This window comes from Prionailurus viverrinus, chromosome B1, assembly GCF_022837055.1.
Source record: "Prionailurus viverrinus isolate Anna chromosome B1, UM_Priviv_1.0, whole genome shotgun sequence".
NCBI lineage: Eukaryota > Metazoa > Chordata > Mammalia > Carnivora > Felidae > Prionailurus > Prionailurus viverrinus.
The window spans coordinates 111363845-111378124 of NC_062564.1; the positions used below are offsets into that span (position 1 = coordinate 111363845).

General features: G+C 35.9%; 1 protein-coding gene across 6 annotated transcripts in view; it reads left to right on the forward strand.

Moving 5' to 3' along the window:
* Window positions 1-14280, forward strand: part of ZGRF1 (zinc finger GRF-type containing 1) — a 92391-nt gene that overhangs the window by 62601 nt on the left and 15510 nt on the right. For all 6 annotated transcript variants that reach the window (XM_047856265.1, XM_047856262.1, XM_047856260.1 and 3 more), the window contains 6 exons: window positions 2893-3036; window positions 4574-4688; window positions 6883-7142; window positions 8936-9095; window positions 10348-10425; window positions 10860-11007. In XM_047856265.1, coding sequence (XP_047712221.1) covers window positions 2893-3036; window positions 4574-4688; window positions 6883-7142; window positions 8936-9095; window positions 10348-10425; window positions 10860-11007 — 905 coding nt within the window. The remainder of the gene's footprint in view (window positions 1-2892; window positions 3037-4573; window positions 4689-6882; window positions 7143-8935; window positions 9096-10347; window positions 10426-10859; window positions 11008-14280) is intronic.

A 14280-nucleotide genomic window follows, 5' to 3' on the forward strand; every position in this document is an offset into this window, starting at 1 on the left:
TTATTCGCTCTTTCTGACTGGAAGCTTTAGAATTTTCTTTCTGACTATTATAGTCTTATATTTCCTTGTAATGTGTCTAAATGTGTTTTTTCCTTTTTCTCCTCTTGGGCACACTGTGAGCCTTTTAAATCTATTAAGTGTCTATTTCCAAACTCATCCAGTATATGAATTAAATAGGTACAGCTTTTTGTATGTCATTCATACCTCCATAAGGTGTTTTTTTAAAAAAAATACTAAAGTCCTTTATCTTTTTTTTTTTTTTTTAATTCTGGGAAATGGATCTCCTTTATCTTTGAATAATCTTCATTTTACTTTTATTTCTCTAAGACTTTTATTATTCCAATGTAGCACCTCTGACTCAACATTTCTTTTATATTGTCTAGGCTTTTGTCATCTCTTCCTTCTAGGAAATATCCTTAATATGGTCTTCTAAATTGTTTAGTTATTCCTCAAATGTATCCATTCTATGATTTAACATATCAATTATAGCTTTATTTCAACTACCATATTTTTTCAACCTGATATTTTTGTTCATTACCTTTCATTATTTTCTGGTTCTTATTTTGCATTGCAACTGTCTTCTCTTCCTTCTTGTAAAAAAATCTCTTTACCAGGCTAAATTTAAATGACTGGTCCATCTGTTCTGGTATTTCTTTTTCTGTAGGACTCTGTAATCCAGTATGTTTTTCTTTTGAAGTCTTTGTCTCCTTAAATGTCTCATTATTTTGGCCCGTGAACTAATTTTCCCCTCGTGGTATCAGCTGTTCTTTCTGGACAATGCATATGAGTGAAGGCTGACCACAGTCTGGTCAGCTCCAATGAGGTCAGGGAGTTGGGTTCAGTCCCAGATCTGCTATTTACTGGCCTTGTGTCTATGGACAATTTAACTTCTTTGGGCCAGTCTTCCTTCCTCAATAAAATGGTGATAATAATAATACCTACTTGACATTTAAAATATCTATTGACCCAGAATATAATATAGGTTATTGTGTGGGGGTTGTTTTTTATTTTTATTTTTGGAAGATTTTATTTTTTTAAAGTAATTTCAGCACCCAACATGGGCTCAGGTTTACAACTCTGAAATTAAGAGTCGCATGCTCCATCAACTGAGCTAGCCAGGCTGCCCCTAGGCTATTGCGTTTTATTAAAAAAAAAAAATTCCCATAGATACATGATCTGCCAATAGATTCTGATCTATTCATCTTACCCTGGTGTCCAGGGAAAATTGTTTAAATATATATTACATAAGTTGGCAAGTAGTTTTTTAAAAATTAGATATAAAATATATATGAACTTTTTAAAAAATAGTTTCCTAAACATATTTTCTAAAACAGTAGTTTTATGGGGTATGATAAAACTCAGTGTAAAAAAAAGGGGCAGGTGGTTCTGTGGCTAAATAAATTTGGAGAGTGCTATGTTAAACAAATAATCTTAATCTCAGATTTTTCAGAATCTTAAACATACTGGTATGCATTGGACTTTCCAAGATGGGAATGTAGCCCAGTACACTATCTTTTCTGATGCAGTTGAGACTTGTGGTTTGTCAGTTAATTTTCTTAGTTGGTTAAGGTCAGGGATTATAATAAATAATGCATATGAATATTAAACATTTTAACTTAAAATATATGAGATAATTTAATGACCTTTTGATGAAGAATCAAGGTTTTTGCTTGGAATGTGGGGTTTTTGGTTGGAGATCTTTTTTATCTTGTATAAACTATACCCACAAATAAAGCACTCAGAGATTTACCATTCTGAATTCTTAAACATGGAGCAAGAACTTGTGAAGCGATCTAAGTAAGGAATGATTTAAGTGTTTTCAATTTCTTTTCTAATCTTTTATATTTACTTCACCTATGCTTGAGTCAACAGCAGTGTTTTTGTGTTTTGTGGTTTTCTTAAAGCAAATTGTAATGAATTCTTTCTAAATTATTACTTTAGTTTTCGTAAAACAATTATTTTTCTTCATACTCAAATAATTATATGTAATATATAATTATAACTAATCCAACTGTATAAGTTTTTAAAAAAAAATTTTTTTTTTAAGTTTATTTATTTTTGAGACAGAGAGAGACAGAGCATGAACGGGGAGGGTCAGAGAGAGAGGGAGACACAGAATCGGAAGCAGGCTCCAGGCTCTGAGCCATCAGCCCAGAGCCCGACGCGGGGCTCAAACTCACAGACCAGACGGCGAGATCGTGACCTGAGCTGAAGTCGGACGCTTAACCGACTGAGCCACCCAGGCGCCCCTGTATAAATAAGTTTTAGAACAAATACAGTTGACTGTTTGTAAGTGTAAACTCAACTGGTGGTAGAAATGGTGTACAGGTATTGTGGAAAATAGCCTACTAGCTATGAGTGCTCAATATGCCATGGAGATGGCATGTTATACAGAAAGAAAGAAGAACATTAATTAATCTACAGCATCAGTTAAGGATAATCCATTAAGAGAACTTGTATTCTATCCACAGATTGCCAACTTTATTTGAGCATGAAAACCATTATATGGCAGAGCCTCTTTTCAGACTAATGTTCTAGCTTGGGAAAGTCTAATACAGTTATAAAGTTGTCTTTTTAAAAATGTTTATTTATTTTGAGAGAGAGAGCAAGAGCGTGAGCAGGGGAGGGGCAGATAGAGAGGGAGGAAGGGAATCCCAAGCAGGCTCTGAGCTGTCAGCACAGAGCCCATCATGGGGCACATTCTCATGAACCCGGGGCTCGATCTCACGAACTGAGCCAAGATCAAGAGTCAGACGCTTAACTGACCACCACCCAGGTGCCCTTCAATTTTGTTTTTTTGAGAAATAACATAGGACTAAACATGTAAGAAGTCCAGAATAATTTTAAATTGAGCATAGTTCTAAGTTCTTTAAAAATTGTTTGTCTTCTCAGATGATCTTTGGGTGGTTTCAAAAACCCTAGACTTTGAATTGGATACTTTTATTGCATGTAGTGCTTTCTTTGGACCATCATCTACCAATGAGGTGGAGCTACTACCTTTGCAAGGTTATTTCCCCTCTAACTGGCCCACTAACAGTAAGTATTGCCATGCTTATATTAATTTATATTAAAAGAAGAATGATAGACATAAGATGTATTGTGAGCAAGGTTGCTAACTTTGGGGTTATTTGATTAAAGCCAACAAAAAGCATCCACCTCTACTTCCTATTATTGTGTATAATGTGTTCCTGAAAAATGTGTATAAAAGTCGAATATATAAATATTTCTGTAGTTCAAGTCTCAGACTCAGAGGGATAACAATATAATAAAATTTTGAATCCTCACTTAATTTGTTAAAGTTGATCTTTACACAGAATATACCTGACTTTTAAAAATATAAACATTAAACATATAAATAAGTATTTTCTCAAATGATTTCTTACAGCAAGTTTTGATTCTCTTGGTTTTTGAATTCTTTTGGTTTATTATTCTAATAGGGTACATTTAGTAAATAAATCGTTTATTTTATATTGAGAAGGTCTTATAGATTTTGCAAGAGATTTTGTATGCAGCTGAAGAGGAGGGTATGATTTTTATTTTGAGGGTATTTTATCATCTGTCTTGAGAAATTTTCAATAAGCTACTGGGCTACCAGTCTTATTACTATTTTAATAAAGGAAATTTTAGTAGGCTGAATCCCTGTTCAGTTCTAAGAATCTGTAGATATCTCTATACATCTTGGTCTCCGAAATAATTCCTGATGGTCGAATTTGGTCTATAACTAATTTAACATTTAATGATTCATTTAAGTACTTCATATACATTTCTAACTTTTGAATATTTTCTTCAAGAACGAAATAAATCTAGTCAACTAGCTTGAGTCCAGTAAGAGCCTGCCTAATTAAGTAAACATTTGTTACTTAGTCACTTTCATATGTGTATTTTTTTTTATTTTATTTTTTTTTTTTGAGAGAAAGAGAGAGAGCATGCGCACGTGCATGCGTGCGAGTGGGGGAGGGGCAGAGAGAGAGAGGGAGACAGAATCTGAAGCAGACTCCAGGCTCTGAGCTGTCAGCACAGAACCTGACGTGGGGCTTGAACCCACAAGGTGTGAGATCATGACCTGAGCCAAAGTCAGATGCTTAACTGACTGGGCCACCAGGCGCCCCATATGTGTATTTTAATATTTGCTACCGTTGTTTCCCCAGCAATATCAGCATTCTAACTTTCTACTTTCCCTATATTTCTATAAAATAGTTGAAGAATGAAAGAAAATGTTCCGAAGTTACACAAATACTATACAGCACAAGGTGGTATGCTGATTAGTTGGAACTGTCAAGGAGGGTCACCATGCACTAACTCAAAACAGTAGTTATTGCTCATTAGGTGATATATAGAAGTCCGAGTTTGATTTAAGTTATGCAATTTATGGATACCCGTGGAAAAAGTATAAATAAGTAGATCGTATAGTAGTTTAATGGGTAGAAGTACCTCCCCATATACTTAAGGGTTTATTTTATGTCATGTGATTAATGCAGTAGCTGAACTCTGAGTTGTATCGAATGTTTTAAATAGTTCCTTTATGATCCATTTTATTTTCATTAAATGTTCAGTTTCTGCATTCTCTCTACAGTAGTGGTCCATGCATTGTTGGTTTGTAATGCTAGCACAGAGCTGACCACTTTGAAAAACATTCAGGACTACTTTAACCCAGCTACTCTACCTCTAACACCGTACCTGTTAACAACGTAAGTCATTATTTACCAGCGGTCGTTGGTGTTCAAAAATGGTGACTAACTGTGAATATGAAAATGCGTTCAAAGTACATTACATACATTTTTGCCAAAAATATTTTAATTATCTTTCAGAGACCATGAGGTTACTGTCTGTCAGTAGTTAAAAGTATGTTAGTGTAAATTTTTGCCTTCTTCAAGGAATGATATTTTAGGGAGATTCTGAGTGTTGATTTTTTATTCATTTCTGTTTTTATGCCACAAATTATTTAACATGTAAAAGAATTCTTTTAGTGGGAATGCAAACTGGTGCAGCCACTTTAGAAAACAGTATGGAGGTTCCACAAAAAATTAAAATTAGAACTACTTTATGACCCAGCAATTGCCCTACGAGGTGTTTATCCATAGGATACAGGAGTGCTGTTTCAAAGGGGCACATGCACCCCAGTGTTTATAGCAGCTGTATTGACAGTAGCCAAAATATGGAAAGAGCCCAAATGTCCATCAACTGATGAATGGATAAAGAAGATGTGGTGTGTGTATGTATATATATATATATATATATATATATATATATATATACACAATGGAGTATTACTTGGCAATGAAAAAGAATGGAATCTTGTCATTTGCAGCATGGGTGGAACTAGAGTGTATTATGCTAAGTGAAATTAGATAAAGACAAATACTGTATGACTTCACTCAGAAGTGGAATTTAAGATCCAAAACAGATGAACATAAGGGAAGGGAAGCAAAAATAATATAAAAACAGGGAAGGGGGCAAAACATAAGAGACTCTTAAATACAGAGAACAGGGGCACCTGGGTGGCTCAGTTGGTTAAGCGTCCAACTTCATCTCAGGTCATGATATCACAGCTCGAAAGTTCAAGTCCCATGTCAGGTTCTGTGCTGACAGCTCAGTGCCTGGAGCCTGGTTGGGATTCTGTGTCTCCCTCTCTAACTGCCCCTCCGCCGCTCATCCTCTGTCTCCCAAAAGTTAATAAACATTAAAAAAAATTTTTCTTTTAAATACAGAGAACAAGCTGAGGGTTGCTGGCAGGGTGTTGGGTCAGGGGATAGACTAAATGGGCAAGAGGCATTGAAGAGGGCTCTTGTTGGGATGAGCACTGGGTGTTATATGTAGATAATGAATCACTGGATTCTACTCCTGAAATCATTATTTTACTATATGCTCACTAACTTGGATGTAAATTAAAAAGATAAACTAAACTAAAATAAAAAAGAATCCTTTTTATAGGTTGAATTCAGTATGTACCTTGATACTATTTTTTTTTATGTTTATTTTGAGGGAGAGGGAGCAAGGGAGGGGCAGAAACAGAGAGAGAGAGAGAGAGAGAGAGAGAGAGAGAGAATCCCAAGCAGACTCCATGCTGTCAGCGCAGAGCCCTGTGGGGGGCTGGATCTCATGAACTGTGAGATCATGTCCTGAGCCAAAATCAAGGGTTGGACATTTAACCGACTGAGCCACCCAAGCGCCCTGTACTCGCTTTATTCTTGACATAAACTTAATTTCTCAAGTTTTAAAATACCCCCTTTTAAAATATTGGAAGTGATATTCTGTTAAATTCACTAAAATGGTAGAAAAAGTCTAGTTTCTAATTTGGAATGTTATCTGTCTTGTGGTGTTTCCTTTCTCTCAGTATAATGAAGTTCTCGGTAAAAAATAAAAATCCTTATGATCCCATTATGTTATTATCTATCTTTGTTATTTAATCTTTGAAATGAATTGATCCTTTATAAAAATAGAAATAAAACCAATTTATTTATTATAGTTTTACCTGAAATAGAGGCTGTATTAATTACCTAAGACAGCCTTGTATAATAGAACATGGGCTTTAAAGTCAGTACACCACTTATTATCTGTGTGCTTTTTGGGAAAAAAATTTAATATTTCTGTATCTTATTTGGGCTAATTAACTACTTCTTAGTGTTGTTTTTAAGATCACATCAAATAATATGTAAAATGCTTAGCATAGTGCTGGCACATAGTTGGTATTCAAAATAGCATTAAAACATTAGTTTTCTTCTCCTCTACCCTCCTTCAAAATGGGGTATATATATCCATTTGTGCCCTTAAAAAAATGTTCTCTATGATGCTTATGAAATGAAGGTTATTAATAGGTTTACTCACTATTTCAAAAACCCCTCATTTTCCTTTGATTTTTTTTTTTTGCTGCCTTTTTACTAGGTCTTCGTCAACTGTAGTTAGCAACAAGAGAGTCAGTAAGAGAAAATTTATCCCACCAGCCTTCTCAAGTATCAATACAAAATTTGAACTTCTCAGCCTAGAAGCAACATTGCAGTTAGCTAGTCAATTAATTCAGGCACACAAGTTAAATGAGGATCAAGCTACAGCCTTAATTCAGATAGCTCAAATGATGGCATCGCACGAAAATGCTGAAGTGAAGGAACTGCAAACACATACCCTCCCTATCACGATCATACATGGTAAGAAGCAAGAAAGAAAGCAGTTCTAATAAATATACTGTTATATGCACTTTTGTAACTCTGTCTGCTTGTAATTTCCTAATCACAGAAGATTCTAGAATGACTCTACATAGATTATTTTGAGTCTGAACCTACTTTAGTAAACAATTAGATGAGAGCAGAACTGACCATCCTGAAAGGGAGAATAGGCAGCGTATCTAATGAATGAGTAGCATTATATACTCATTATTCACAGTATCCGGACTTGACCTAGATATCTACATGTTGCACTATCAGAGTGAACTTCAAGCCTGAGCAGCAAAGCCTTTTGTTAATTTCTAGTGATCCCACACTGTCATCCTCCCCCAGCAGCTATTCCAAACCTTTAATCTCTCCTGGCCCTTGCCCTACTCCCTCTAAAGTTGATTCTGCCTTTAAAACAGGAAATGGAGTTTATAACAGAAATTCCTCTCAATATCCTGCTCTCCCCCATTTTACCTAAGTTTGAACCTATTTTTACCTTTTTTGGTTCTGTCCCAGTAAAGGAGCTTTACTTCCCCCTCTTCAGAGCTAATAATTCTATCTGGATTCTGTCACCTTTTTAGCTCATTTCCTCAAACATCCACTCCAAAGCTATTTTGTGCTATTTTGAGGATTTATATCACATTCACCCTGTTGACCAAGCTAGATACCTGGGACTCATCCTTGATTATTCTTTCTCCTTAGATGAAGTGACTCTCTTAATCTTCCTCCTCCTCTCTGTTTATCTCCCCCCATCAGATTAGTCACTGAGATGTTTCACTTCTGGTTTCTACCTTTCTTTCCTCTAAGTTTTCTCCTCTCCAGGTTACTTGGGTCCCCTCCATCCAAGCCTTCACTGTACCTCCTATATAGCCTGGTGGTGAAAAGGTAGGCTCTAGAGCTGGAATCCTGGATTTACATCCTGGCGCTCTCGTGTATTAGCTGCATGACCTTAGCAGGTTACTTATCTCAGCTTTAATTTCCTACTCTGTAACATAAGTTGATAACAGCATCTTTCTCTTAGGGTTGGAGGACCATATGAGTGAATGCTGGTAAAGGGCGTAGAACAGTGTCTGACACATGGGAGGCACTGAGGAAAGTTAGCATGTATTATTGTTATGGTTACCTCACACCCCTTTCTAATTGCTCCACCTTTAGTTTTTTCCTTCTTAATATTTTCACTCAAGTAGTTTTTACAAAATACAGTCTGCCTAAGTCAATTCTATTGCTTCAAATCCTTCAGTGACTTTCCCTGGTCTGCAAGACAAACTTTAAACTTTTTAGCCACACCAAGCAGAATTCTTGTGATTTATCCTCTTGCCTACTTTGTTGGCCTTGTCTCTTACCTATTTTGCTATAGGCTGTATAGAAATAGTTAACATCTGCATACTTTGTCATGCCTTTGCCTGGAATGACCCTTTCTTTAAGCAGTCTGGATATATTATGCTGGAAGACTTAGTTCTGCTACTTCTTATTTTTAGGAAGCATTCCCATCTCTACCAAAGCAGAGAGGAGTGTTCTTTCTTTGATACAATAACAGTGTTGCTTATCATATTATTTTATCATTGTCCCTTCACTTTGTTTTCCTGCGTAGATTCATTAAATGTGGAGGCCTTTGGTTATCTATTTATCCCTTGTGCAAAGCATGTAGTAGTCACTCAGTGAATGTCTTTTGACTAAATTAATTAAATGAAAGGGAGAGGGAAGCAGATGGATGAAATATTTCTTATACTTTCAAAAATTTATTTATGACATTGCCTTTATTCTATTTCCCCTTCCTTCAAAATAATTAGGTGTTTTTGGAGCAGGAAAGAGTTATTTGCTGGCAGTGGTGATTTTGTTTTTTGTACAGCTATTTGAAAAGAGTGAAGTTCCTACAGTTGGAAATGCAAGACCATGGAAACTTCTCATTTCTTCTTCCACTAATGTAGCTGTGGACAGAGTACTTCTTGGGTAGGTATGACTAGTGTATTTAAGTGTCTAATATTTTATTTATTTATTTTTTTTACAAGTTTTACTTATTTAAGTAATCTCTACAACCAACATGGGGCTCAAACTCATGACTCTGAGATCTAGAGTTGCACACTCCTCCACTTGAGCCAGCCACGTGCCCCTAATTAACCAATTTTTGATCCGTTAATTTTTTCCATATTTTTGCCATTATAAATAATATTGTGACAAAATCCTTAAATACAAATCTTTATCTCCATTTCTGATTCTTTCCTTAGGAAACAATCCCAGGTCTAGAATAAAAGATATCAACGTTTTTTTGTTATTAAGTAAGCTCTGTGGCCAACGTGCCCAATGTTAGCTTAAACTCTCAACCCCGAGATAAAGAGTTGCATTCTTACCAACTGAGCCAGCCAGGTGCCCCAAGATATAAACATTAAAAAAATTTTTTTTTAAGTTTGTTTGTTTATTATAAGTTTATGTATTTGTTTTGAGAGAGAGAGAGAGAGGGAGAGAGAGAGAATCCCAAGCAGGCTCTACCCTGGCAGTGCAGAGACTGACATGGGGCTTGAACCTGTAAGCTGTGAGATCATAACCTGAGACAAAATCAAGAGTCAGAGGCTCAACTGACTGAACCATCCAGGCGCCCCAAGATACAAACATTTTTAAGCTCCCTAATATATTTTGCAAAATTGTCCTTCAGAAAAAGAGTGATGTATATATACAAATGATCATAGCCTTTAGAGGTAGACAGACTTGCCTAGGTTGAATCATGGCTGACTCCACTTTTTAGCTATGTGGCCTCAGCAAAATACCTCACTTTTTTTTTGGAGTCCTCATCTCTAAGATGAGATACTGTCGTGCAGAGCTGTAATGAATATTAAATGAGATAATGTATGTAAAGATAAAGTATTTATTCCTAATAAATCCTGATGCTAAGTATATGGTAGCTATTGTTTTCCATATTATTATGTTGTTAGAGACAATTTTATATGTGATAAATACTAACATCAATATTTTATAAACATTTAATGAACCCTCAGTTGAATTTAAAAATTCTCTATAAAACGCCTTATATAAAAAAGACTTTTAGCTACATTGCATTTACTCTGAGTTTGGACATTTCAGATTGACTTCTATAACTATAAGATACACTATTACACAAAATTAATTTTAGTAACATAAATATTATATGAAACTTTGCTTTATATTCTTCTAAATATTCGGAATCTATTTTACCTTGTTTTCTTTAAAGGCTTCTCAGTCTTGGATTTGAAAAGTTCGTCAGAGTTGGGAGTGTTAGGAAGATTGCCAAACCAATTTTACCTTATAGGTGAGAACACTGAATTCCAGAAGTCACAGAGTGCTCAGAGAAGTACAATTTTTTTTTTAAGTTTATTTATTTATTTTTGAGAGAGAGTGCACCCACGTACACACAAGCGGGGGAGGAGCAGAGAGAGATTGGGATAAAGAAAATCCCAAGCAGACTCCACACTCAATGTGGAGCCCAGGGACTTGATCCCAACACTTTGAAATTATGACCTGAGCCGAAACCCAGAGTCTGTTGCTCAACTGACTGAGCCACCCAGGCGCCCCAAGAAGTATAATAATTTTATGTAACTCTTACCTTAAATTTGGTTTTTGAAGAAGAGTGGAGAAAGATTTATCTTTTTTTTTTCTGGTTAACTTAGAAAATCTGTATTTTATATTTTTATAATGTGAAAATGGGACAAAGAGGGATATTGTTTTATGTAATACTTTTTTTAGTTTGCATGCTAGCTCAGAAAATGAAAATGAGCAACTAAAGGAACTGAACGCACTAATGAAAGAAGACTTGACTCCTCTGGAAAAGATCTATGTCAGAAAAAGTATTGAGCAGCATAAATTGGGGACCAATAAAACCCTGCTGAAGCAGGTAAGTTTGTTTCTTCATTTATACGTACTATTCAGATTTCTTTTTCTTGTTGACGGAGAATATTTCCTTTAAATAAAACAAATGACTGTGATAGTTTAGATTCAAATAAGGTGTGTGTATGTCCATCTGGTGTGTGTTTTATCCTATCGGAAAACACTCTTCAAATTTGTGAACAGATCCAGCTTACCATGACTGAGTTATCTTTTCTCCTTTTCTGTATTTGCGTGTGTGTATTTAAAATATTTATTCATTATTTATTTATAATTTTGAGACAGAAAGAGCACATGTGGGGGAGGGGCAGAGAGAGATGGGGAGAGAGAGGATCCCAAACAGGCCCCGCACTGTCAGCACCGAGCCCAATGCAAGATTTGAACGTATGAAACTGTAAGATCATGACCTGAGCCGAAATCAAGAGTCAGACTCAACCAACTGAGCCACCCAGGTGCCCCTATTTGTATATCTTTTTATAAGCTTAAAGAGGAAAGAGAAAAGGTTTTTATTATTAATGCATTATTTTATAATTTTTATATAAGTTATATATATTATTTATAATAATTATTTATTATTGAGAAAAACCTCCCCTTAAAGAGGAAACAGAAGATAGTTTTCTTGGCAAGTTAAGTGAAACTTGGTTTTTTTCTAGGTGAAATTGGAGAGGAGAAGGTCTGACCTGGGCAAAATATCAAGTGAAATTTGTCTTTAATGCTTTCCCTAGAAAGCCAAGCCTTTCAGGGTCTGTCTGTATCTGAGAATCTAGGAGTCTCAAATACTTGCTTCTAGGTATTGGAAGCCAAGACTGGACACATAGGATCCTAACCTGTAACAGGTAGCATCATCCCTTTTATCAACTTCTCATCCAGAGCAGCTTCCTTCAGCTGGCAGCTGATGAGAAAGAAGCCAATGAGTAGCTCCCACCAATGAAAGGAGAGCATGCAGAAAAGAAAGAGGAATGGAGGAAAAGGGGGTTGTTGGCTTTTTGGACCATGTGGACATTGGTCACTTTCTGCAAGAGATTTGGAAAAATCGGGGCACCTGGGCGGCTCAGTCAGTTGAGCGGCTGACTCTTGGTTTCAGCTCAGGTCATGATCTCACGGTTCATGAATTCAAACCCCGCATCGGTCTCTGCACTGACAGTGTGGAGCCTGCTTGGGATTCTCTTTCTCTCCTTCTCCCTCCCCCACCCTTTCTCAAAATAAATAAACTTAAAAAAATTATATAAAAAGAAATTTGGAAAAATCAATATGCTTGGGTCCTGGTATTGCTTAGCTCTTTCCAAAAAATGCTGCTTAACAAACAAAATCTCAGTACTTTAAGACAACAGACTCATGACTGTAGAGGTCATTTGGCACGGCCCAGCTTGAGGCTGTGGTTCAGGTCTCTCGTTCTGAGAACAGTTGCCTATGGCATGATGGCCTTCTCCTGACGGATGGCAGAAGCACAAGAAGGTGGGCAGGATCACACAAATACATTTAAAGAGTTTCTTCATATTATGTCTGCTAATACTCCATTTGCTTTAACAGGTCAGATGGCCAAGCCCAGCAGTAGTGGGACAGGGAAATACACTCCACCTACTTCTCTGGTGGGAAGCGCTGCAAAGCCACATGGCGAAGGGTGCGGATGTGTAATACTCTCACAAGGAGGGAGGGGGGGAATTGGAAATGATAACCAATCTGCAACAAGTTTTGTTTACAGAAGTCCTCAGAAGGCTTCAGATGAGCTTTCAAGTATTTTGAATTATAGAGTCAAACTCTACTTCCTTCTCCTCAACTCTACTTCCTTCTCTACTTAATCCAGAAGGGCTTAGTTTGACTGTGTTCAATCAATGCAAATTAGTCACTAATGTAAATTATTTACCATTTTAGTCACTTATTCAACATAATATTGACATGTAAGAATAATTGTTAACAACTTCTTTGATAATTTTCTGAGCGAAAGCCCAGATAGCTTAATCTGTTGCTCACTGGTAATATCTGTTCACAAATGAGAACTCTTTTAAAGGAAACATTTTTCTTAAAGTTTATTTAGCAAATTTCCAAGGTCAGAGCTAATACATTTCTCAAGTGGCATGTCTTTACAATAAAATTAATTTTAAAAAATTCTTCGTGGTTAACTATTTCCTAGATCAATAATAAAAATCTCTTCTGTGGTTAGAACCTCAGCAATACAAGGACAAATTAAAATATATAAATAATACAGTATTTTATTTTATTTTTCAATATAATTTATTGTCAAATTGGCTAACATACAGCATGTGAAGTGTGCTCTTGGTTTTTGGGGTAGATTCCCATGGTTCATCGCTGACATACAACCCCCAGTGCTCATCCCAACGAGTGCCCTCCTCAATAATGATATGATATTTTAAAGAAAACTTAGTTATTTAGGTTTTTGTATTAGATATTTATTTAACTAAAAAACTGCTTCCTGGGTCACAACTTCAGGATTCTCATTCTAAGGTTGTCTTATCAGATACAGTTCCCAGAAATTAAATGAGGAATGCCATTTGAGAGTGGTACCATGAGAATGTATAGTGCTACAGTGTGGTGTCCCCTGCTGGATCCTTTCGCAAGAGCTGAATATTTAAAAACTGTGGAGTTTCTAATATAAATGGGGCCTTGGGATTTTTGGTTTTGTTTTTAACAAGAGGAAAACCTAACTGACGAAGGGTTATTGTATGTGATAAATGTTATCTATTATTAAAGAAAATAAGGAGTTTATAATATTTCTTGTTTCACAGGGCCTATGGAGGCAGTGTTTAATTTGTAAAGCATATTTTTGTCAATCACATTTGTTGACAAAATTTTGGTCAGTTTGTGTGGACTGCCGTTGCTACCAAGAAGTAGAATTATACTTCAGATTGTTAAGAGAGGAAAAAAAATGTATATATGCTTGTGTGTATGTGTATCTATACACACATGTGTGTTTGTGTGCGTGTGTGTGTGTGTGTGTGTGTGTGTGTGTAGCTATTAGACCACTAGTACAATGGCCACATGTAATTAGAAAATTCAGTCATTTTCCTCTTGTTTATATTTAGTTGCAGAGATTAAATATGAGGTTTTTTTGTTTGTTTGTTTTTGTTTTTTTTACATCAGGCTTTTTGCCTTGAGAATAATGGTATTCTCTTATAAGATTCAAATATACTTACAGGCCACAAGGACACTAATTTACTGTTGTTTAGAAGTAGCCATCTTTACTTTCTTAAGTAAGTTAAAATCCTAGAGTGCAGTTCATTAGTGTGTTCAGTGCTCTTCGTGGAGCACTTTGGCCTGTGTTGAT